Consider the following 26,549-nt stretch of genomic DNA (forward strand, 5'->3'; position numbering starts at 1 on the left):
TTCAACACCCCCACAAACTCTGACCCATTGTAATATGTTTAACTTATAATTTGCAATGACAGAAGTGTATTTACGTGGCTTCAAAAAAGTTATCATTTAGTATTAAACATCCTCAATCTTTATAATCCTTTGACCTGCCTTCAACACTGTCTCACTGTCCATTTTCCTCCATGGCCGTCTGTCATGCTACTGGGCCATTTCTCTGTTCCTTTCTCCTCAATTCTCTCACTCTTTTCACCATTCTTTTCCTAACATCTGTTCTTTATTTCTTGAGAGAATATTGCCTCTCCCTCTTTGTATTTTCTTATGATCCATGTCATTAAGTTTTCACATTATACTAAAAAATAGCTTCTCAAGTTTTATCATTTTATGCAAAAGACAATTCCTCTTCATCACAGGAAATTCAATGACAGCTTTTAAAAGTCTTTGCATCCAAGAGTCCTGGGCAGTTGGGGCAATGGCAGCTGCCTATGCAAAATCTCTTCAAACAACCTCCAAACGACAAGAAGAATAAATAACACCACACAAAACACACCTTTGGCATAACTAGAAGACAGACAATCTTATACACTGCAGGTTACCTGTAAGTAGGAAAAGAAGCACCAAATTCCAGGAGAGTCAACTTCACAGAGAGCAAAGGGGTTCTGAAAAAAATGCACAAGAAAGATAAGATTGAGGTAAAACCACTCCTGGGGAGACGGGCTGGGGACGCGGCGGCGGGGGCGAGGGCTGGCCCGGGATTCCCAGGGTCCCAGGACCGGGGCGGGGCCAGGCGGAGGGCGGGAGGAACGAACGAGAAACCACCTTTCGCAGAAAGGAACGCCAAAGCCCGAACCAGCCGCCGTCTCTAGAAAGTTCTCCCCAACCCGCGTCCCTCGCCGCAGGCCGGCTCCTCCTAGCCTCTTCCCCCCGCCCCCTCCGCGGCGGTGGGACCAATCACTGCCCGGGCCGCCTAAGACCCGCCTCCTGCGCCCGCTGCCCGGGAAACGGCACGAAGACCGCCTCGGGGACGAAGGCTTCCGAGGGTGGGGCTCAGTCGGCGCCGCTGTCCCTTGAGGGGGTGGACATCAGCCCCAAGCAGGATGAGGGCGTGCTTCAGGTCCTCAAGCGAGAGGGCACAGGCACAGGGATGCCCATGATCGGGGACCGAGTCTCTGTCCACTACACGGGCTGGCTGTTCGATGGCAGCAAGTTCGACTCCAGCCTGGACCGCAAGGACAGATTATCCTTCGACCTGGGGAAAGGGGAAGTCATCAAGGCTTGGGATATTGCTGTAGCGACCATGAAGGAGGGGGAAGTGTGCCACATCCCCTGCAAGCCAGAATACGCCTACGGTTCGGCGGGCAGCCCTCCCGAGATCCCTCCCAAGGCCACGCTTGTGTTCCAGGTGGAGTGGCGCCATCGGGGAGATTGCACTGGAAGGTACTCCAGAGACCAGATCTTTTACCGCCAGGAGGTCGGCGAGGCCGAGTGTGTGGACCTGCCTTGTGGGGTGGAGAAAGTCATTCAGCGCAAGGAAAAAGGAGAACATCCCATTGTGTATCTCAAGCCCAGCTATGCTTTTGGCAGTGTTGGGAAGGAAAAGTTCCAGATCCCCCCAAATGCTGAGCTGAAGTATGAAGTATAACTCAAGAGTTTTGGGAAGGCCAAGGAGTCCCAGGAGATGAGTTCAGAGAAGCTGGAGCAGAGCACCACAGTGAAGGAGCGGGGCACCGTGGACTTCCAGCAAGGCAAGTACAAACAAGCTCTGCTGCGGTACGAGATCGTGTCCTGGCTGGAATTTGAGTCAGCTTTCTCTAATGAGGACGCACAGAAGACACAGGCCCTTCGGCTGGCCTCACACCTCAACCTGGCCATGTGTCATCTGAAGCTGCAAGCCTTCTCTGCTGCCGCTGAAAATTGTAACAAGGCCCTGGAACCGGACAGCAACCATGAGAAGGACCTCTTCCACCAGGGAGAGGCCCACCTGGAGGTGAACGACTTTGACTTGGCATGGGCTGACTTCCAGAAGGTCCTGCAGCTCTACCCCAACCACAGAGCTGCCAAGGCCCAGCAGCGGATCCGCAAGGAGCTCGAATGGGAGAAGAAGCTCTATGACAACATATTTGAGAGGCTAGCTGGGGAGGAGAGCAAGGCCAAGGCCATGGTCGCTGCAGGAGACCAGCCTGTTGACACGGAGGTGAAGGACGGGCAGAAGAACCATGTGGCAGGGGGCCAGCCTCAGGTGGAGGCAGAAGTGTGGCCTTTCCCAGCCCGGCTCCTGGCTGCCTGCCCCGCTTCTCCCTACCCTACTCCACCCTATTGGTTCTGTAAAAACTGAAGAATTTTGAGTGAATTAGACCTTTATTTTTCTAAAAACCAAAAAAGGTGCCCCCAAAGAAAGAACGTGTATCCTTAAGTGTGAAAATATTGAAGAAAGAAACCTGATGTTGATGGTAACAGATTCAGTGTATACATTGAATTCAGTAAGAGTCCATGAATCCATATATATATTAATTAATTAATTAAAACTAAACAAATGGGAGGTGGGGGAGGAAGTCTTACTCCTTTAGAATATCAACTGGTAAATGTGGGAGGAACGATAGAAAAATCACCATTTTGCAACCATTATAATAAAAATTGATTTAAGCAGAAGCTATCGATGAATGCTTAGAGTAGGTGAAAGTTTGGGGAATAAAGGATATTTACATTGCCTTAAAACATTTATTTTCAAATTATGTATTAATTAGCCGAGGAGGAAATAGTGACTTGACGGTGGAGAAACCTGGCAGAACCATCACAGCCATATGATTGCAGCCAACACCACCAATAATGGAACAAATGACATCGAGTGCCTCTTGATATGATGCCCTGAGAAGGATATAATGTCACATCTGTTTGCTTATACAACGTGTATAACCTGAATCTCATCAGAGGAAACCTCAGGGAAACTCAAATTGATGGCCGTTCTACAAATAATAGGTGCTCTTTGAAACTGCCAGCATTATGAGAGAAAAAGGAAGACTGATGGGTGTTATTCCAGATAAAAGGACACTTAAGACACATGACAACTAAGTGTAATTCGTAACTCTGGGTATCTTAGGCTAGGAAAAAACAGTTAGCTGTTATACGACATTACGGGGATAGTGGATAAAATTCAAATACGGGCTCTGGACAAACAAGCACTCTTATGTATCCTGGCAATAGGACAGCTATGATTAAAAAAGAAAATAGACTTTTAATATCCTAGAGGAATCTACAATGTAGGAAATCCAGAAATAGATAAGAGTAATTAACTTTGAAAAATTAAAAGGATGGACTGGGGGCAGAGGAATAAAAACCCCAAATACTGTATATTTGATTTTGAAGTTTAGATCTTTTTTCTATTTCAATGAAAAAATCTCATAACGAGATTCAAAGATTGAGAAATCAAATCCTTGTTAAGTCTTTGTTTTGAAAGTCTTTAAAGTTGGTTTTCGTATTGAACTGTCAGGAAGTTAACTAGCTACCCATCACCTTCAGACACAGTAGCTCTGTTTAGACGACCACTGCCAACACATGAGTCACAGGATCAGACCATAACATGCCCACAGCTTGTCTTATTTAACTCATCGCTTCAGGGAACACATGGGGAAAAATACACTCTGTACAGGCCAACCATTTTAGCACAAACGCAAAATTGCACAAAACAGAAAAAGTTGCATTTCTTAAGTAGTCTGACTAGCAAATTCCATGGTTCTATGCAAGTCTGGACCATGTTTTTGAAAGAAATGTTTTTGCAGAAATTTTGTTTCTCCTTCATGCGGAACCTGAAAAAGCTGGCAAACTGCCAAATCAGAAGTTCTGAAGACTCGAAATGCAACCTGTGTCATTTGTATTGATTGTAATCCATAGCGTGTGTGCATGTGGTCATGCTGGTGATTCATAGATAACACTGTGAATCATAACTAAAACTGGAAAAGTAGGTTTTGATAAAATATGATTTAATCAAATGCAAAAATCACATTTTAGCAAACTGGTATTGTCCTCTACTTAATGTGTTTCCTTTCTCCCCCTCCACTCCTTCCCCTCTTCCTCTCTCTCCTTTTTATTCTATCAAAGCTCACACTGGGGACTTCCCTGGTGGCGCAGTGGCTAAGAACCCGCCTTCCAGTGCAGGGGACACGGGATCGATCCCTGGTCCGGGAGGATCCCACATGCCACAGAGCAACTAAGCCTGCATGCCACAACTACGGAACCCACGCGCCTAGAGCCCATGCTCCGCAACAAGAGAAGCCACCGCAATGAGAAGCCCACGCACCGCAATGAAGAGTAGCCCCCGCTCGCCACAGCTAGAGAAAGCCTGCGTGCAGCAACGAAGACCCAACGCAGCCATAAATAAATAAATAAATTTATTAAAAAAAAAACTCGCATTGGTTTCAGTTTTCAGCCAAAGTTTGAAGGTTAAATGTTATATACCTTGAGAAAAGCTTTTGCCATGTTACCAGTTATTTCAAGGCAATTTTAGATAAGAATCCAAAATTAAGTATGACCTATGGGTATTGTGACATTTACCTGGAAAAAAATGCAAACATAGAAGTGTTTTGACAGGGCTCCCCACTTTATGAAAACCTAGACCCTTCTAATTTGTCAAGGAGGTGGAGGACTATTAAAAGTGTTTGTCTAGGGGGCTTCCCTGGTGGTGCAGTGGTTGAGAGTCCGCCTGCCGATGCAGGGGACGCAGGTTCGTGACCCGGTCCGGGAGGATCCCACATGCCGCGGAGCGGCTGGGCCCGTGAGCCATGGCCGCCGAGTCTGCGCGACTGGAGCCTGTGCTCCGCAATGGGAGAGGCCACAACGGTGAGAGGCCCGCGTACCAGAAAAAAAAAAAAAGTATGTAAATTATGGAAAGGACCAATTTAGTGGTGTTGCTAAAAAAGAAATGAAAATGTTATAATAAAGTCAAAACCTTTAATCATTTTTTAAAAAATTAACTTCTCTCCTAAAATTAAAGCTGTTTTCCTTTCTTTTCTTCTCCAAAGATTGGGTTTAGTTGAGGTTCTGGAAAGAACTTTGTGGTTTATTTTAGGTTAAATAAGCTGAAAATTCACTAGATAGCGGCATAAAATCTTTTAATGAAACATTTTGCATAGGAACATTTTTAATTTCCATAAATCGAATCTACTAAAGTCTAAAAGGCAGCTCAGAGTTTTTCTTGGCAGATTCGTACAGAGAAAAAGGAAAGCAATGAGTTTGTTTTCTTGCGCCTGTATAAATGCACCACCCCTGCACAGCACATCGTAAAGCCTGTTACATCTGAGCAACACAATTAGTAATTGTAATGACATTTATGTCTGATGAATGAAAATATGTTCATGCTACTGCAAAATAATTTAAGCGAACTCATGTGCATACAGCTTATTGTGTATGTGAAGCAAGTCAAACATAAGAAACATGATCTTCTTGTTCTGGAAGAATAAACAGAAAATAAATAAACACAGAACAAAATAAAAAGTAATTAAATACTTTCTCATTAGAAATGAATATATAACAATAAATATAAAAGAAAACACTATGCAAGAAAAATACTTCTTTACTCAACCACATCCTCTAGGCAATATTGTGAGAAATGTCCCCACTAAACCCAAGAAAGAGACTGAAGTAAATGAAGTATTACTGCCCATTTCCTGTGTGTTGATTCAGTAAAGGTGTATTAAATTCCACATAAAGTTTAAAGTGGCACCGTCCCTGCATTCCTGGAGCTCTCATGGTACAGGAGAGAGACATGCACACTCATAACACACTTGCGTAAGTAAGTACCACAGCTGAGGTGTGGTCTGGGTCCAATGCGATCACCGAAGTGGAAATCTCATCTTGCCTGGAGATACCACAGAATATTTCATGAAGGAGGTACATTTTAGCTGAGTAACAAATGACTACAAGGAACTCCCTGGACAGTTGCAAGGAGAACACTTGCAAAGGTGTGGAAGAGAAAAAGAGCATACAATATTTTGGAAAGCTAAATGTTTCAGCAGAGCTGGAGTATGAAAGGGAGAAGTTAACAATTTACCCATTATATTAAGGGTATTTAGGGGCCACTGAAATACTTTCATTGATTTTTTTGCTATCAAATTAGTTCACATTCATTAATAAATGTTTTTAAATGGGGAAAACATAAAGAAGAAAATTAAATCTACTTTACATCCTATTGGTAAATAATTATGTGACTTGACACACATTTTGTGCCACAGCCATGCTTCTAAATATCTTGTCCACTTATTTTCCACAACAATGAATTCTCTCAGTTTTGGTTCCTTCAGGTTGATTCAATTTTCCCTAGACTTTGCAGAGATTTCTTTGATTTTGTGGTATGTAGTTGCCGTTTTCTTCTCTTGGCACTAATAAACATAGTTTTCTTTTTCTGTTATTGTTTTCTCCTCTTGCTTTCCTTCTAACAGATTGATCAATTGTTGAGAAGGGTTTTTAGAAGTTTGCTCGTAGAAGCAGTTGTGCTGGAAATCCAGAGCAAATTTTCTAGTTTTCGTTCAGAGTAAGTACATGTAAGTGGCACTGCTGGGCTAACAAGTACTGTTTAAAGGTGTCTGGTTCACAGGGAAAATTGTTTCTGGAGAAATAACAATTTTTATTCCCATTAGTAATTGATGAATGCTACTTTCTGGCATTCTTACAAACACTGAGTGTCATCTTTAATCTTTGCAAACAGCTCAGGGATTTAAAAGAGCCATGCAATAAAATCAGGATTGCCCTTTATTCCTATCGCTTTTCCTGCAGTGTGTGGGACAGATAGGAGATCGGGAGTGTGGTGCCTTTGTAGTCAGGAAGACAATTTCTTATCTAAAATTGTCAAGATTAGTGAAATAATCTAGATGAGAAATTAACCAAGGAAGTGACAAGAAGAAGAAGAAATAAGGAAACGGATATGAGAGATAATAAGAAAGTACAAATACTGTTACCAAGAACATGTTGCTAAGGGAGAGATGAAAAATCATTCTGAAAATGACCGTTATCTATAAGACATGCTACACACATGGGCGCATATAAATCTCACAACAAATTTAGGAAATAAGTGTTATTATTCTGATCGTTCGGATTTGTAAAATAGGTTAAAGTACACATTTAGAAAGTTGCTTTGTAAGGATCCCACTCGTGACTAATCCACACGCCCCCCACAGCACACTGTACTACACTAGCTTCTGAAATGCTGCCTACTTTGCTAACGTGAACATCTTGGTATTGAAAGAAATTTCTAGCTCCGTCTCCACTTCCCTGGAAGTGCCTTCCTTTCCTTAGATTTCAGGCCAGTTTGTCACCCTGCTGTCTCAGTTTTATGATGCACTCAAAAACCACGTATCACTTGTACAGTTTTGTCTTTCTTGTTGTTAGGGTAGGAGTGATGCTCTTTCCAGCTTTCTACATCCTGAGCAGAAGCTAACGTCTCTCCATTCATTTTCAGCCTCTGTGACCCTTCAAGGCTCTTAACATGTCTACTTCCACCCCCCTATCACTTACCTCTCCTTATATACTTTCCACCTTTTTATCTATGCGGGATGCCTTCTGGGAGAGTTCCTTGGACTAATTTTCCTTGTCACGAATTCATTTCTTATTAATTCAGTCCACTCCCCTATCCCAATTCCTGCTCTTTTCCAAAGATTCCACAATTTTCTTCTTTTTATTTATTTTTGTTGTTTTTCCATTGGACAATTTTCTTCTTTAATTGTAATCTCACCCGTGGAGTATGACAGATGTGAGAAGGAATGATAAAGACCTGCTTGGAGTCCCACTGGCCTGCCTTGAGTTCCCTAGCCCAGCGGGCTCTGGCTTTCCTGCCTTGTAAGCAGTTAGACAGGCAACCATTCACCTCCAGAGTGATGGTAGGACATAAAAGACCTGGACTCTCAATCTTATCCTATTATCCATGGTGCCAGGTCCTCTGCTGTCCTAGGCTTCGATTTCACTCACACACAAGGCATATATGCCTTCCCAGATGAATACTCTTTGATTTTATATTACATTTTCACCCTCTCACTTTTGTGGCATCTTGAGAGTTGGGTTCAGGAAAGGAGATGATTGCCCTTGTTTATTCACCATCTAATGTGAAATACTTTCATTATTTTTTTCATGGGAAGGCATTTTATTTTAAATAGAGCAGTGTGTACATGTCAGTCCCAAGCTCCCAATCTATCCCTCCTCCCCACTTATCCCCTGCTGGTAACCATAAGTTTCTTCTCTAAGTCTATGAATCTGTTTCTGTTTTGTAAATAAGTTCAACTGCATCATTTTTTTTTAGATTCCCCATATAAGCGATATCATACATTTGTCTTTCTCTGTCTGACTTACTTCACTTAATATGATAATCTCCAGGTCCATCCATGTTGCTGAAAATGGCATTATTTCATTCTTTTTAATGGATGAGTAATATTACATTATATATATATATATACACATATATATATATACATATATATATGTACACATATATATGTATACATATATCACATCTTCTTTATCTATTCATCTGTTGATGGACACTTAGGTTGCTTCCATGTCCTGACTATTGTAAATAGTGTTGCAATGAATATTGGGGTGCATGTGTCTTTTTGAATTATGGTTTTCTCTGGATATATGCCCCGTAGTGGGATCGCTGGATCATCTGGTAGCTCTATTTTTAGTTTTTTAAGGAACCTCCATACTGTTCTCCGTAGTGGCTGCACCAATTTACATTCCCACCAACAGTGTAGGAGGGTTGCCTTTTCTCCACAACCTCTCCAGCATTTATTGTTTGCAGATTTTTTGCTGATGGCCTTTCTGACTGGTGTGATATCTCATTGCAGTTTTGATTTGCATTTCTCTAATAATTAGCGATGTTGAGCATCTTTTCATGTGCCTCTTGGCCACCTGTATGTCTTCTTTGGAAAAATATCTCTTTAGGTTTTCTGCCCATTTTTTGATTGGGTTGTTTGTTTTTTTGATATTGAGCTGCATGAGCTGTTTGTAAATAGTGGAGACTAATTCCTTGTTTGTCACATCGTTTGCAAATATTTTCTCCCATTCTGTGGGTTGTCCTTTTGTTTTGTTTATGGTTTCCTTTGCTGTGCAAAAGCTTTTGAGTTTAATTAGGTTGAATACTAATTAATTTAATACTAAGTTTAATTACAATTGAGGTAATTGAGGATAATACTTTTAAATAACAATGAACAAGGCACTTTTGTTGAACACCAAAAAAATCTTTCAGAATATAGCTTTTTACATTTCAAAAATATACATAGTGGCTCAGTTTAGCACCCAAATGTCAGAGGAAAATGTAGCTTTAAAATCCAGTCCCAGCAATAATTAAGTGATTTTGATAAAGCAACATAAAACCTTCTGGCAGGAAGACAATTTCTATCACATCAGTATGTAGCAAAAGACCAGAGTAGCAAGCAAAATACCTAGTCATGTTCATCTTTGCCTTGGCTTTAAGGCTAATAATGAAAGGCTTTATGAACAACAACAAAAAATTGGTAGTGATTTGGAATTTCGATGTTGATTAAATTTGGTAATCGAATGAGTGAATACCAGTATACTGTTAGGAACCAATCTGACACTTTATTCCACATTAAAATTTTACCTTATTATTTCTTCTTTCTAAGTTTTTCAAATATAACTAGCAAGTCAGACATTTGACTTACTTTTTGTTAAAACAAAAAAAACTCATTTCATATACGAGAATAGGTAAAATCAAGCCAGTATAAGTCAATGCTCCCTTTACTGACAATTTATTTGGAGTCAAGTCAGCTCTATCAGAAGTAGCAGCAGGAAAACATGTTCCAATGCATCCAAGACTCAAAATGGCAGCTGGGTTTACCCTCTATCCTTTGGGAAATATTAATTTCCTACAATATGTAAAAACTCATTGCAGATAATTATATTCCCAGAGAAACTAAAATATTGTATTCCAAGACTTTCCAAGGTAAATTGCGATGTATACTTTTAGGGAAAATAAAATGTTTTTGAGTTTAGGTTTAAGTGGAAAGGATGAAATTGAGATCTTTCCCCACAATGTTTCACAAGTACCACATGTGTCCAGCTCACCAAAGACAGGGGAGCCCAAGTCATTCATCCGATGTTCAGTCAACCAGGCAGACTCCAAAATCAGAAAACCTGATTAGAAAAAAAATTCAAGTTGTTTTACAAGTTGTTTAGTTACAAGTGCAGTAAAATTTAAATCTTGACTATTTAAACTAACAAATAAGTGACCAGATAACAAATTATAGAAAAATCATAGTTACATAAACATGGATTAGATCCTTTCAAGGGAAGCCCTAGATTCCTGACCAGACCTCAACTGTGGTGTGATGTGAGAACCCCCAATTCTTTACTAAAACACTGTGAACTCAAGAACTGGAGGACAGCCTTATTAAGCTAAACTAACCTGTTTTTTGACAAATGATCACCTCTAATCCTGATGCTTGATTTGTGGGACTGAATTTTTTAACCACCATATTTTACATATACCAGTATCCATACACTTCTAAAAGCAGAGTCTCTGATGTACTGTAAATTAGGAGCTGAGTTCACATCTTCAGGCACTTTCAGTGAATTATGAGACTAGAAGTGAACTTCAAAGTTCATCTAGTTCTGTGCCCTTGGTCATGTCTCAGTGAGGACTGCTAAGATAAAAGGAGGTCTATTTCTTAGCTTTTTACTCAAATAAGTCTGATTCAAACATAATACACCTTCATTTCAGAAACTTTTAAAGTAACTTCACAAATATTTTAAGTGAAAGCTTAAATAATGAACAAAAATTAGCCAAGTGAAAGTAAAATATACTGTAATTTTATTTCTACATTTAATTATTGGACAGTATTAGCCTTTTACAAAATGTAAAATAATATTCTTATATTTTAAAAATTAATTTAAGAAAAACAAGAATATACAGTTTTTTAACATTTAAAATATCTATATTTTATTGTTAAAATAATCACAATTAAAAATGTGATGTGTATATGTCTAAATTAGACCATAACAAAAATTATACACTTTAGAATTAAAAACTGGGGTATAAATAAAAATAAAACTTAAAATTTAAAAGCTGGGGTAGGGTTTCCCTGGTGGCTCAGTGGTTGAGAGTCCGCCTGCCGAGGCAGGGGACACGGGTTCGTGCCCCGGTCCCGGAGGGACCGTTCATGCCCCAGAGGATCCCACATGCCGCGGAGTGGCTGGGCCCGTGGGCCATGGCCACTGAGCCTGCGCGTCCGGAGCCTGTGCTCCGCAGCGGGAGAGGCCGCAGCAGTGAGAGGCCCGCGTACTGCTAAAAAAAAAAAAAAAAAAAAAAAAAAAAAAGCTGGGGTATAGGTGTAAAAGTATAGCTTTAAATAAAAATTGTACCAAAATGTACATACCATGTTGTATCCTGTTTCCTCCACTTAGATGATACTATGAACATTTTCTGTGTTAAAAAATATTTACCTACAATATCATTCAGTGGCTGTAAGTAGATCATTTAATGTATACACCATAATTTACTTAACCAAATCCTTTATTATTGGTCATTTAGATATTTTTCATGTTTACTTACTGTAAAGATTTCTTCTGTTGTACATTCTATATTTAAGTAGCTGCCTATAACCTTAATAATTTATTTAGAATGATTTTGAAATAAAGGAATTACTAGGGCAAAGTGTATTTTTTAAGCATTTGATATCATTTTTGCCTAAGAACAAGTAATAGAAATTAATCCAACTTCATTTATCAAATTCTATGATCATCTACCACAAAAAAAATTTCTGAAGAGTATGGACATAGGAGAGCCCCAGTTTGACAGAGCAAATAATAGGAAATAGCATTCTAGCTTTTATTTGGAGAGTTTTGACTTAATGTCACTCCTACCAAGTAGAAAAAAAGCCACTTCAATACACACGATGTTTTCTTCCTCTAAATTTGTTTCCTTCCTCTAAATTTGTTTCCTTCCTCTAAATTTGTTTCCTTCCTTATAAAGAAATTACCACTTGATGAGGGCAAGACAACCAAGAAGAATGAGACCCATTTGATCTGATTGTTTTTAAGCCTCTTAAATGCCAAGTCTATGAGTTATCTGACGAAGGATTGAAAGGATATGAAAATTGAAGATATTTTCTTTGGAAGTGCATTTGACCTTATGAATCAATGCTTTCTTAGCTATTTTCCTGTCACTCTTTATCTTTACACACTCACGTTCTCCTATTGCTCCCCATCCGTTTCCACTGAGATCAGAGAAGTCTGATTGAGGAGTAGTTATGTCTTTAGTCTCATATACACAATTATAAATTAAATCGTTTGCACTTGCTATTTGCTTCAGCGTATTTTCATAGGCAGGGAAAAAGAGGAACCTACAGAAAGAAAGTTTTGAAAAACTAAACTGATTCACTGGACTAGAGGGCTGGCAAATTTTTTTCTAAAGAGCCAAATAGAAAATATTTTTATCTTTGAAGTCCATAAAGTCTTTGTTACAACTACTAAAGTGTGCCCCAGCCATAGTCAAGACAGACACAAATGGGTGAAGCTGTGTTCTAATAAAACTTTATTAATAAAAACAAGTGGTGGGCTGATTTGTTTACCCTATCTGCACTAAACTCTCTTTCCATTTCAAACTTTCCAAAAACTTAATCACAACAGTTTCCATTATTGGACTAGCAACCATTTTCATTTTCTTTTCTGGAATGATTCTCGCAAATTTATCTATAGGAAGAGAAAAGAAAATGTGGACGAAATGAGAGTGACATTCGTCTCTCTTTTCTTTTCCAATGATCCTCATAAGAGCTCTCTGTGATTTTTATGCACCTTGTATCAGAGCTGATTTGTGTTTGCTCACATGGAAAGTCTTCACCAACCGCATATCCTGGTGGAATTTGTCACCTCTTGAGATCATCAATGGTGGCCACTGACTTTCCAGTCTGAATCTCCACATAGTTCCAAAATCTCTGAATTGATTCAACCTGGAGAGTCATTGAGGTTTCTGGTCCCATTGGGAGGCAGGGTCTGTCCAAGTACAGCATAAGCCTGGCCCTTTCTAGGCTCAACAGTGATACCCTATGTTATTCTGATGCAACACTTTGTGTGTGGTAGAAATTATATCTCATGTTTTTCTAGACCTGCCAGAAATGGGTCAAGGCTAATTTTGCTCTCATTAGTGTAACATATCTAACTAGTTGATACCACAGACTTCTTTACTTGACCCAGAACAAGAAATTTGCTTTGCCGCCTCTAGCTGTTTAACATAATCCTCAATACCTTTCCTCAGAAAGTTGAACACTTTCACCACGAAATGGTGGTGGATCATTTGAATCCTAATTTATAACACTTCAATGGTTTTTCTGATGCTCTTAAGAGCTCAGAGATGGCTCACAACACCCTTCCTATCTGTTTAGTCTCCTTTTTTGTCACTCACCTCACACACCAAGCACATCCATGTTGAACCGTATCATAAGCATCCGTAGCATAATTCTTTTACCATCTCTCCCCTCTTCCAGAAATACTCTTAGCCATCTTCATTGCCTGGTTAGCATTTGTTCACTTTTAAGTTTCGGCTTACGTATCATTTATACCAGAAATTCTTTTCTGACCTAATCCAATCCCTCAGACTGGCTAGCTGTTTCTTCCATGCACTCCCATGGCGTTACTGTCTCTAAAATTGCAACTCATACTTTATATTACTACCTGTTTGATTTTTAAAAAATTTTCCTAGTAAACTGTAAGGTCCATGTGGTCAGGAAACATTTTTATCTTGTTCAAGAAGTATGAATAAAAAATAATGGCTGTATAAATTGATATGCTCTGTGTCCTCATAAAGCTAATAGTTTAGTAGAAGAAACAGATATTCAGCAAATAAACAGATTAAATAAATAATAACACGTGATTGAGGAAAGTTCTATCAAGTAAAATTGAGTGCTTTGAAACACAGAGTCCTGGAACCACTGAAGCGTATAATCAGGGAGTGGCATGATATGGCATCATTTAAAAATTTTTTGAATCATTCTTTCTGAATGAAGAAAATACATGAAGAAAAAAAGTAACGGCCATGACCAGGAGTTATGGTATGGATGAAAACACTTGAGAGTTTGGAGGATTCACTGCTTATGTCTTCAGTATTCACTTAAGGCAATCATGGGATTACATAACTCTTCACCAGTGTGGTGGCCCAGGGTTGTTGCTTGGGTGTAGCGGGCAATGAGTAACTAACCAGATCATTGAAAGATGGTATTTTGTCAGGAAATTCATTCCCAACATCAGAGCCCATTTCTAATTAAAGCATTCTAGGCATACCGCCTGTACCTCCTTGGAAGTTCAAGTTCACTTGGATAAGAATCCTTCCCATTTCTCCCCTGAGGCCTTCTTTATGTTTTTCCCAGCCTCATAAGTTTATTGCGAGAATAAAATAATATAATGCACTGAGAACCGTGCCTGGCCCACAGAAAGGACTGAATGAAGGTTAGCTGTCGTTGACCTGGCTGGTCTGGAGGTGACAGCTATTGTTATTAGAGGTACAGGTGACGGAGTCCAGAGGCACCACGCCTGAAATGGTTTCTTTCTTCTCTGACCTGCTCTCCCATTTGTCCACACACTCATTCTCATTCTCGGTCGTACTGGTTCCCAATTTCTGGAACAGAGACTTGTCGCTCTCCTTCAGCATTTTCTCGTGAACTTTGGTCTCGTACTCAGGCTGGTCCCCTTTAGATAAATGAACCGACTGATCTTCCCCCAACCTCTATACTGTCCACCTACTCATCAGCACCACCTCCACCATCTAATTTCCAGACACGGTGAAGAGGTAAATGCATTCCTTCTGCCCCAGCTTAATGGCTGGTGATGTCTCTTTCCCATCTATATGGTCTATGTTGGAAAGTTTTCTCTCCTGAATATCTAGCATTCGGGTGGCAGTGGGTTTGGTTTTCGCATTCTCCCTTTATTGAGGTCACTCAGCCTAAGACATTTATCCTCTTTTCTTTTCTCTCCTTTCCTCTTCTCTTCTAATTCACAGAGAGGCAGCAAACACATTAGACTTCTGAACAGTCATCCTGATACACAGCAGGTGAGAGAAAATCAAAGACTTTCCTGCAGGAGCTGAGAGCACTTATAATACCCAGTGTCATACTGACCATTCTTTATAACCTTAACCAGCTAGTAGAAATTATCTGATTCTAACTTCACTAGCTATATGGCTTGAAAAATTATAGTGTCAATTCCTAATTATGTATGGCCAGAAGCTCATCTTAGACAATATGGTGTTTATGTTGTTTATAAGAACATCTTGAAAAGATAAATCTGTTTGATAAATTAAACTTTCTTAGCTGAGCTTCTCCAACCCAATAAGTAAATGACTACAGACATCTCAGGGAACTTTATCAAATGACACTGTCACTCACACCCTGGCTTCTGAGCTTTGTCCTTGTCTTTGATTATAAGTTTCCTCAAACTCTCTTGCAAACTTTTCATTTGTTACAATGATAAAGTAAACGAGGCTTTCCTGTAATGAATTTAATTTTACAATTTGTTCCTGGAATTAATCGTTGATTAAAAGGCTTGTGGTGGTCTTTGTAAGTCCTTTAGTGTTTCATTATTATAGAAACTCAGGAAACATTTATCAAAGAGTTCTTGTGCTTTAGGAATCATTCCATGCCAGGTTTGAATATGTCAATAATGCTTAATAAAAAATGTACAATCTCATAACCAACCAACGACCAGTGTTTACACTATCCATCCGCCTTTTAACTCCGCCCGTAACTCCTATACAATCTAGATCCAAGTCTCCTGCAGCAATAAACAATCTTGACTCAGACCTCCAATTTTATAGCCTCACAGTTCACGCTCTTCATCAAAACCTATGAACCCTCAAGGGCTTATCCAGCCGGGTGTTTTAGAAAAAAAAGTTGCATTTCTCCCTTAGAAGAATTCTCATATCAGCCACTAAGAATTCTCATATCAGCCACTCATTTTGTTACTGGAATATTTTGGGTGACTAGTAATCATATGTGCCACTTTGACTATCCAATAGAGACTTAAAATCCTAGTGACACATTTCATACTGACAGGAAACCATCCTTCCGATTATCCAGATCCCAAAGTAAAGTTTCATTTGCCCCATTTCTGAGTTCATTCCTCAGGCTTAGGCTCAGATCAGGTTAAAAATTAATCTTTCCTTAGCCAAGAACTTGCACAGCTAATGCTTGCAATACTGACTCATGTATTTAAAGTCATGCACAAAAATGGCAGGGTGCGTACTGTTACGCCATGGAAGGAATCCGGGGCAGAGTGTGTGCCATCCCTGCCTCTGGCCATGACGTGAAAACTGGGCTTCACAGCTCTACAGCTCAGAAGAGTCCCAGGTCTGGCATCACAATGGAGGGAAAGCCGTGGACAGCTCTCTGCTGGTTCTCGTGATCCCCACGCTCCCACGGAGAGACTTGGCTTTCCCGGAGCCCTCCTCTTCGAACTGTTTCCCCAGATCCCTTCATGGTCACTCTTTCTCCTCCATCAATCTTTATTCAGATCACACCTTCTCAACGAGACCCACCCTGACACCCTGTGAACATTTACGTCCCATCCTACCCGCCCCTGCATCCCAACCTCTCTTACTCCGCTCTCCTCTCTTCTTTTTTCATACTCCTAAGTATGTCAGTTGGAACAATTATATCCCCCATTCTTGGGTGTTATGGCGGCTACAATCTCAGAATATCAAGGTAGAGAGAGAGGGTGCATTGTTCTGGGCAATATGGAGGTAAGGCCAGCTTCTTTCGTTTATACCATGTCTTCAGGCAATTACTTTCTTGGAAGATAATTTTAGTAGGTCTGATTATTGTCAGAAACCCATTTTCAAGAGATTAAATTTTGTATGATCATAAGTTGAATACTCAAATGGGATGAGCCTAATTGATTTTAGGTTACATTGTCTTTTTGAGATAATATAACAGCTGCCAGTGTTGGCTCTGCTACTTAAAATGTATGATTAACAGAAGGATTCAAATGTTTAAACATTGGAGTTGGAAGTTAAAAATGTATTTAAATTAAGCAAAGACAATATCTTGGGTAGTCCTGAGTGTCCTGTAAGTGAAAAGTCATCAGTTAGCAGCATGAAATTTTAAGTGATGACATTTTCCTCTTAAGATAAGACAGTCCCTTTGATCTTTCATCTGATATGTCAGCTAGAAAGATGGGTTGGTCCCCTCCTGTTTCCTAGCTGTAAAGATGATCCCAAACTGAGAGCCCCTGACTGTCAGAATACACCTTCTCCATCTTTCTCACACCGGGAAGATAAAATTGCTGATATCTGAAAAATGAAAGTGTGTTGTGATGTATCTTGTGCAGATCTTTGTATTAGTTGAGAGAGAGGCCGTTATGCTAAGGTAACAAATATTACACATCATTTCCACCCACAACTATTGACCACAACTAGTCACAAAGTCCTGCGTAATTGCAAAGAATCTGAGAAATGTTAGCACTCTGTCTCCAGTACAATCCTTAACACACTCTTTAAGGGCAAGACACGTTCCTTAAAGAAGGATGCCGGCAATAGTGTGTGTGTGTGTGTTTGTGTGTGTGTGTGTGTGTGTGTGTGTGTGTGTGTGTGTGTGTATGCTCACTTGTCCCTCTTGAATCACTCTCTCGTGGTGCCACAAAAATCAGGAACAAGGTTTAATAAAAGAAGACTAGTGCCTCGATGGTACTGCTAAAGGATAAACTGAGACATGTTAACATTGCTAAGAGTTTATCTGAGCAAACATCAGTGTGAATGGGGCAGTGCCAACCCAGAAGTGGTTAGGAGTACTCCACAGAGAGGAGCTGGGACAAGGGTCTTGTGGAGAAAATGCAGAAGCAAAGTAAATAACTCATCTGACCTGCTACAGCTTCACGCTTGCATTATTTGGGAAAGTGGAGCTGGCGGGTTGCGATTGGTAGTTCTTGCCCTGCAGGCGTTCACAGGAATTGCTGGTGGCTTAGGTCTTGGTGGCTTACAGAGGCTGCTAAGGCATTAGACACCCTCATTCTAATGGTTTCCTTGTTTAATTAATTGAATTAATTTAACAGTACGATTGGAAGGAGTCTTAAAATGTCTGGACAAATACTTTTTAAAACATTCTTTTTTTAAAAATTGAAGTATAGTTGATTTACAAAGCTGTGTTAGTTTCAGGTGTACAGCAAAATCATTCAGTTATATATATATTCAGTTAAGTATACATATACATAACTGAATATATATATATATTCTTTTTCAGATTCTTTTCCCTTATAGGTTACTACAAAATATGGAGTATAGTTCCCTGAAAAAAAATTCTTAGTTTTGAAATAAGAAAAGAAAACTAGAATGTGCTCAAAACAAATAATCACACTTTACCTTATCTTCCCTTTTATAAATACACATATTTTATATGTTTATAAAAATTAGATTCAAAGTTCTCTACCACCCAAGCACATGTGTGTAACACTGAGAATCCCTACTTGGATAATGGAAATCCTTTTCCAATAAGAATCATAATAAACGAGAATTCTGACATCAGCTTTTGTGGGTGGGAAAGCAGGTTGCATATTTTCTCCACAGTATTTAAAAAATGAATTAGAGCTTCTAGATACTCAAAAATCCCCAATAAAATTCTTTTTGTGATTCTCTTCTTGTTTTTGCTTGAATTAACCCTATGGCTTTTCCTGAATCATCCTCTTTTAGTCAGACTCACAGTGTTGATTCCCTGCAGGTACTAGGAGTTCAGAGTTAAAAATAAGATACTCTTCATTTTTGAGTATAAACCAATACCTTAAAATTTCTCAGGGGAGTTAATGAAGATTCCATGAGCAATGATAGCCCCTAAGACTTTCCCACAGCAGAGAGAGAGAGAGAGAGAGTGTGTGTGTGTATACATGCAGAGAGCAGGGAGGATGTGACACATGAACAGTAAATTTGGTAAATGTTTTCACAGGGTTTGTAAATTTATTCCAGGGACAAAACAGAAACAGAATGACCTCTGCCCAGCCCCATTGCTCCTCATTGACTGAGTGATATAGAAAAGGTCTGGACAAGTTCTCTGTCACTAGACCCCATGTCCAGAGATTGAAGACAAGCAGTCACCGTGAAGGGCTTCCTTTAACAAACAGACGAAGGGGTGAAGATGTGCTTGGAGAGAATTCATTCCAGTTAGTGTAGAAACAGTCTGTTAAAAACAGACTGCTAGGATTCTTTTGGGTAACTTGGCCTGACTTCAAAAGAGAAGGGCCTGAATAGGTATATGAATGATATATACATAACTGAATCACTTTGCTATATACCTGAAACTAACACAACACTGTAAATCAACTATATTTCAATAAAAATAAATGTTAAAATAAATAAATAAAAATAAAATGAAAGAAGGAAAGAGAAGGGCTCTGTGATTGCAGAGAGGCAAGCTGGACCCCAGTGATCAGCTGCACCTGTCCTCACCCACCTCCAGGTTACCTCAGTGCCCCACTCTCACCCCATATAGGTAGGTTTTTCCATGTGAGACACACATGAAAGTTTCTATTTGAGTAGCTTGGAAATTGTACTTTGTTAATTAAAGGTCTTTAAGTTCATGGATTTTGTTCATTTAGAAAAAGCCTATCCAAGAAGGAACACCCAATCAAAATGATAGTTTTCCAATAACAGTAAATTAAGTGAAATTTCCCCAAATCGGCACTGTTATGGATCGAATTATGCACCACCCCCCAAATTCATAGGATGATGTCATTGCTCCCAATACCTCAGAACGTGACCTGTTTGAAAACAGAGCGGTTGCGAGTGTAATTAGTTAAAATGAGGTCATACTGGAGGGGGGTGAGCACCATATCCAATGTGCCTGGTATCCTCACAAAAGGGGGAAATTTGAACACAGACACACACAGGGAGGACAGCACGCAAAGATAAAGGCAAAGATTGTGCTGAAGCTTCTGCAAGCCAAGGAACACCAATGACAGCCGGCAAACCAGCAGAAGCTAGAAAGATTCTTCCTCTCAGTTCTCAGAAAGAACCAACTCTGCTGAAACCTTGATCTCAGACTTCCAGCCTCCAGAACTGTGAGACAGTAAATCTTGGTTATTTACGGCACCCCGTCTATGGTATTTTGTCGTGGCAGCCGTGGCAGCCGTAGCAGACTAGCGCAGGCGCTGAGAACAAGCACGCTGTGTGTCTGCTTTAATCCTGTGTTTTCCACAAAACAACCTACATCGCAGAGGGTAGCCGCAGACAGTAACAGCTGACCGGAAACACAAGCCACTGGGATTCCTCAGTTCTGGAAGACATCTCACTTAAATATATCTACCGCCAACAGCATCGCATCCTAGGGCCATAACAAGGATGTCGTGAAGAAACATGGATTTCTAGAATCCTGGCAGGTTAAAACAAGGTGGTTTCTTGAGATGATATTATCAAAAAGAAAATCGTTAAGGAAAGAAGATGTGGAAGAGTCTTGGGAGAAAAGAGTCTTGTCTCCATGGTTACTTCACTATGTACTGTCTCTGTTGCACAGGTTTTCCTCCATCACTGACCCCTCAGTCCAGACGAATCCCTTCCCCTACGAGCTCATCCATCAACTTTGGCTCTGCAGTCATTCATACTTTCACCAGCTTTCATACACTTCTTCCTTCTTGTAATCGCTTTGTCTTCCCCCACTACTCTCTTACACAGTTTTTAAGCAAACGCTTTTCCGAGGCTGCAGTAAGAGCTGCTATTAACTTCGGAGGAGGTCCGGTGTATGCAGAAGTGGCTGTAGGGTCAGTTTTGCAGCTCCCATTTAGCTACTGGATTTCTAGCAGGTCAAGGAAATGATGAAGGAGATTCGGGGCTTGGTTTCTGGCAGCAAACTCCACAACCATAACTCTTGCTGGATTTAGTGGAGCAGAGCAGCGTGAATTCGTTTAAGTCAGGCTGGGATCAAGTCTGAGGAAGATTAGATTAGACCAAGAAGGAAGTGGATGGTGGTGGGAATTGGGAGGAGGGGGTGAGGAATGAAGGGTATTAAAGATGTTAAATTCAACAATAATGACGATGATAACTAAAACTGATCACTCTCATGCTTAGTACATTGTCTCCATAAGAAGCTAGGACATCAATAAGTATGTAAAAAACAATGGTAATATTTAAGTGCATTTCTGCAGCCTCTAGAAAATGGTTTAAATATGGACAAGAGATTATTTTATTTTCCTGATTGTTCAATAAACACTTTGCTAAACAATTTTTTTAAGGTATTGAATTTCCCTAAAGTGATCTCTTCTAAAAACGATTCTACTCATCAGACACAATGTTTTAAAATTTCAGGCATTATCAAAAATCTTCTTCTTTTTCTTTTTCTTTTTTTTTGCATGAGATACTTTGATTACATGCTTCCCCACATTGATGCAAACGGAAGGACACCAAAGCCATGGCCTTATTTTCAAAATTTATTTTAGAAGTATTTAACGGGAGGACGATGAACTTGACAGTAAGGTTTTTATAAGCTATCAACCTCTGCTCTGTGCTGTCAACCTTGAGCTCTTCCAGGCACTCCTGGTTATGTCAGAATTCTCCCACCACAGCAACTTTGTGGTCGATGTGCCGTAGTCATAGGGACCTGAACTAACCAGAGATGTCTGGAAGAGGGGGTGTCTGACCAAGCTGGAAATTCCAGGAAACTTACCAAAAAAGAACACATTAAATGCTTGTTAATTCAACCAATATTTCATGGACACCAGCATTCTGGAAAATTCTTTGTTGTGCTTGAGGGTAAAAATGAGTTAGATACCATTCCAACCCTTGAAGAGCTGATACTCTGGTTACAGCCCAGAGAGGGTGAGCTGCAATCCTTAGAGCACACTCTAAATCAACACCTGAAAATACTTCTGAGGGGTCACTCTTTTATACTTTTATTTCTCCTAATTGAAGAATGTTCATTAGAAATTATCTGGGGAAAAAAATAGGCTGATTTCTCTGGACATGTTATCCCTCTTTAATTTTTACTTAGCAAACCCGTAGCTCTTACTAGGTTCCAAGCCTTACTATAGTCACTTTTTGAAAATTAACCCATTACTATGATAACACTCCTGGGAGGTATTTATTATTATTTTCTCCTATTTGATAGATGAGGAAATTGGAGCCCAGAGCTAGTAAGTAGCCTGCTCAGGTTTACATAGCTAGCAAGTAGGTTACCTTTAAGTAAGATAATCAAAGATAAAAATGTTTTTAAACTATCAAAATAAAAAGGAAAAAAATCATATCCTGTATTCAGGATTTAAAGTAAATCAGAACAAGTTTCTCTAACATTTTTCAGTGCCATACTAATTAGGACAACATGTTCTGTTCTTGATATCTAAAGATGTGTATGAGAGAATAAAATGTGGAAAAATAAAATATCTTCCCCCCCAAAATCAGGTTATGTTATTGTCCTTTTCAGACTGGCTAAAGAGCAATTAATTAATCTATGTGAAGCTTTCTTGGATCTATTAAAATGTTTGGCCTATGCACCCTCTATTGGGGAAAATATTTAATCACAAGCTCTCGTGATAAACACCATTAGGTATGGTTTACTCATCTGAAAAGTGTAGATAGTACCTCTGATGAGTACCTACATCAGAGGATTATGAAAGGATTTCTCCTTTTGTGATGTGATGCTATGACATCCAGGTAGGACACCTGGATACTGGAAAGGAACACTCCTCAGCCCGGCCCTTATGCTTTGCTACGAGCAAAGTATAGCTATAAAGAAAAAGGAAACCTTAACATCCACACAATCAAAAGTAAATGCCAACATGTAGATCAGCCAGTAAACCAGTGTAGGCTCAGAGACAGCTTCCCAAACTGCGTCAGCCCAGCGAAAAGGTTACTTTTCTCAGGTTAGCAAATTGGCTTCCTGATCACTCTGATCTTAAAGGTTTAAAAAAAAAACAAAAAACAAAAACTTTTTGCTTCAAAGTAATATGAGACAGAGTCCTACTTATTTTGGAAGACCTTACAGAACTCGTTATGTACTTCTGACTTCTTGGTAAAATGACTAAATCAGTACTTCTGGGATAAGAGATTGTGCTGTCAGACAGCAGAACAGTCAACCCAACAATCGCACCTCTGAAGGAAGCTCGGGTTTTTAGCTTTATTACCTCTTGGAATGGGAAGGTCATCCGCAAATCTGTCTGATGATGAGGTCCTGATAAATAAGCTTTAATTAACACGCTTTACTTTAAGAGTCCTTAATTCCAGTATCTTAGCACAGATTAGGAAAGCAAGATATAAACTGAATCGTCTGTTGAAAAATTGATGAGCCCCTTGAGCTCATTATCAAAGCAAACTTAATCTAGACCAAGATGCCTTAAGAATTGAGTCAAATGATTCAATTGATAATCATCAGATTCACAGGATTCCCCAAACTCACGGAAATATATTTTTTAATTTTAATTTTATAAGACTGCTCATCAGACCTTAACACTGGTTAAATTGGATGATCTCTTTGTGTTGAGCTCCCTACCTAACTGGCTTTTCAGTCCACAGTTCCCCTTTTTGGAAACCCAGACTAGTCTTGCAGCCCTGTTTCCGGGGGGGCCTGCTGGCTCGGCCCTTTCCCCTGTCCCAAGCTCCTGCCGGTGGTGCACACAGGGCCTTCCCTTGGATACTCTGCAGTAATATTTCTTGGTCACTGCTGGTGTGTTAAGGTGCATACGTTTATTTGTTTTGTTTTATGTAGATCCTCAAATCCTAAAAAGTTAAGCATATCGCCTTCTGACAGACCTACTTATTTTATGTCTAAGAACTATGGTCCCAGACACTGTAGATATCTACAAAAATGACAAAAATCTTACTAAAAACAACCTAGAATTACAAGGCCATTATGGGAAACATTCCAATTACACAAGATCCTTTACTTAAGAAGTGTACTCAAAAGCAAGGACTCCAAAATCAAGCAAGCAGAATGGAATGCCTGTTTTAATTGGCATACAGAAGCCTCCAGAAAGGCTTCAAAATTCCAAAAGAGCTTCATTAAAAATTTTGTTGCTGGGACTTGCCTGGTGGTCCTGTGGTTAAGACTCTGCTTCCACTGCAGCGGGGTGTGGGTTCAATGTCTGGTCGGGGAACTAAGATCCCACATACCTCGTGGTGTGGCCTAAAACATAAATAAATAAAATAAAAGTTTTGTTGCTAAAGGCTAATGAAAAATGAAAGACACAAGAGGTACCTAAAATGAAAGATTAAAGACTGACATAACTCCTACTGCCCCCCTCTATCCTCCTGTGTTTAAGTACTCATTCTAGCAATTCTCTGTCTGAATTGTCTTTCCACTCTGAGGAGACTACGTGACAATAAACAGAAGTCCGTCAAGTTAGTGGTCTTACAGATGCCCCTAGATATACCCTTGAAGGAGGGCACTCCTATGGGTCTCTCCCAGGGTTGATGGGACTCTGAGGAATTTTCTGGTAAGCTGTTACATTATTCCCTTAAAGAGCCAAAGAAACTAATATTAATGAAAAATCTTGCATATCCTTGGAAAGCTGGCAGAAGCCAGGTAAGGTTAAAATTCTTGCCAAAGTCAGCTCTCTCAGATGTCTGTCTCAGTGCCCAGTCTAGTAAGAAAAATAAAGATTTCCATTGTCCCCTCCTTTCGAAGTCCAGACCCATTGTGCAACTGAGTCCCCCTAAAACCGAGCTCCTCTGCCGAGTATATGATTAACCTCTCCCTCCGTTATTCCCTTTCTTGTCCAACACTTGCTCTCCTCATGATTGATAAGTATCAAAGAAAAGGGAGGATTGAAACCAGATAGGACCCTCTGGCTCCCTCCCAGGTACAAATCCTTTCTTTGTCCCCCATTTCTTCTTTGGTCTGTTTTCCTCTCTCTGGCTAACACCCCAAACTTGGTGAACATTGCATCTAGGCTCTATAAAAAGAAAAGGACCAAAAGACAAGAATAAAACTGCCTGTGTGGTCTACAGACCCTAACATTTTGACTGGCATCCATGGCTGTCACTTTTTCAGTCCTGATTCAAACAGGAATAACCAGGAGGCATTCAGGACTCTCTTCCTCTGGCTGGGCCCTGCTTCCCTGCCCAACACCACCTGCTCCTCCTAGATGAACACTTCTGGGGAAGTTGAAGCTCAGTTACAGAAGATGACTGAGCAAGCCACTGGGCTTAGAAAGGTGACTCCTTCAATGGAGTCCTTCTTGGACTTACTTGATTTAGATTAGTTTGGGTCTTGGAGACTATGCTTCTGACATGCACTCCAGACATTGGGAATTGCCCTACCTATAATAGTCCTAGTAGTCTCCCTGGCATGCTAAGTGCTCTCAAAAGTTTCCAGTGCATGTCCACAGCCACTAACCACCAAGCAAGTGATCTCCCTAAGACTGGAACATCAAAAAAGGAATGAAGAGAAAGACCAACTTAAAAATTGTGAAGCTGGGGACTTCCCTGATGGTCCAGTGATTAAGACTCCATGCTTCCAATGCGGGGGGCATGGGTTCAATCTCTGGTTAGGGAACAGCCCACTGCAGGGAGAAAAAAAAAAAAAAAAAAGGGAACCTGAAATCATGGCCTGTGAATATCACAGAGATTAAGCACAAAAACATCATGACCTATGACTAACACACAAGGATCAATAAAAACTGCAAGAACTTCAGAATGGTAGCTGGAAGTGGCCCTAATGCCATCCCTCAGTGAAGTTGAGAGTCTGATCAAAAGGGGGGAATTGCTAAAAAAAAAGAAAAGAAAAGAAAGAGAAGCCCAGAATGAGGTCACTTACCCCACAACAGCAAACCAAGATTTAATATCCAACTTAATTACAGTTTCAGCCACTCCCAGAAAAGTGACCTTTAACCAGTCAATCTGGAATTACCTGACCAGTACTGGTGAGGTCACCGGCAGAATAGAACCCTGCCTGTCTCCAAAGGAAGGTGACCTTGCCTGAGACAATCCACTCTTTGTTAGAAACTTCCTCTTTCTATCCCCTTCTGCCTATAAAAGCCTTCCATTTTGTACAGCTCCTCAGAACTCCCTTTTGCTTGTTAGATGGGATGCTCCCTGATCCATGAATCGTTGGATAAAGCTAATTAGATCTTCAAATGTACTCGGTTGGGTTTCGTTTTTTAACACAACAAATACCTCAAAATCAGTGCACTACAGAAAAGGCAGTAATTTACTTCCTGAGGAATACTATACTAAGTACTTCAGATACGTTTTCTTATACCACACTATCTTTATTCATTCATCTGTCAGTAGACACAGAAGTTGTTTTCACACACTGGCTATTGTGAATACTGCTGCAATGAACTTGGGAGTGCGGATATCTCTTTCAGATACTGATTTAATTTCCTTTGGATATGTACCCCAAAGAGGGATGGCTGGATCACATGTTAGTTCTATTTTTAGCTTTCTGAAGTATTTGCACACTGTTTCCCATGGTGGCTGCACCAGTTTACATTCCCACCAACAGTGCACAAGGGTTCCAAAAAGCACTAGGTCTTGAGGCAGACAAATCAGGGTTTAAAACCGTGCTCTACCTGCTCCAAGCTATGTGAACTTAAGTCATATCACCTTTCTGAATTCCCGCTTCCTTGTGCATAAAAAGAAATTTACATCATAGGGTTGTAAAGACTTG

The 26,549-nt window shown here is 40.1% G+C and overlaps 1 protein-coding gene and 1 pseudogene across 6 annotated transcripts in view; one reads left to right on the forward strand and one right to left on the reverse strand.

Moving 5' to 3' along the window:
- The window catches only part of CEP44 (centrosomal protein 44), a 140,863-nt gene that overhangs the window by 57,619 nt on the left and 56,695 nt on the right, over positions 1 to 26,549 (reverse strand). For 2 of the 6 annotated variants that reach the window (XM_060015277.2, XR_009519943.2), the window contains 2 exons: positions 23,965 to 24,062; positions 10,051 to 10,119 (listed from right to left, as the gene is read on the reverse strand). In XM_060015277.2, the coding sequence (XP_059871260.1) occupies positions 10,051 to 10,119; positions 23,965 to 24,062 (167 nt within the window). Of the gene's footprint in view, positions 1 to 1,170; positions 1,235 to 5,073; positions 5,427 to 9,705; positions 10,120 to 23,964; positions 24,063 to 26,549 lie in introns of those variants that run through there. The other 4 variants (XM_060015276.2, XR_009519944.2, XM_060015279.2 and 1 more) reach the window with 4 other exon arrangements.
- Positions 971 to 2,320, forward strand: LOC132426841 (peptidyl-prolyl cis-trans isomerase FKBP4 pseudogene; annotated as a pseudogene).

The sequence above is a fragment of the Delphinus delphis genome, chromosome 6 (genome assembly GCF_949987515.2).
Source record: "Delphinus delphis chromosome 6, mDelDel1.2, whole genome shotgun sequence".
In the NCBI taxonomy this organism is placed as follows: domain Eukaryota; kingdom Metazoa; phylum Chordata; class Mammalia; order Artiodactyla; family Delphinidae; genus Delphinus; species Delphinus delphis.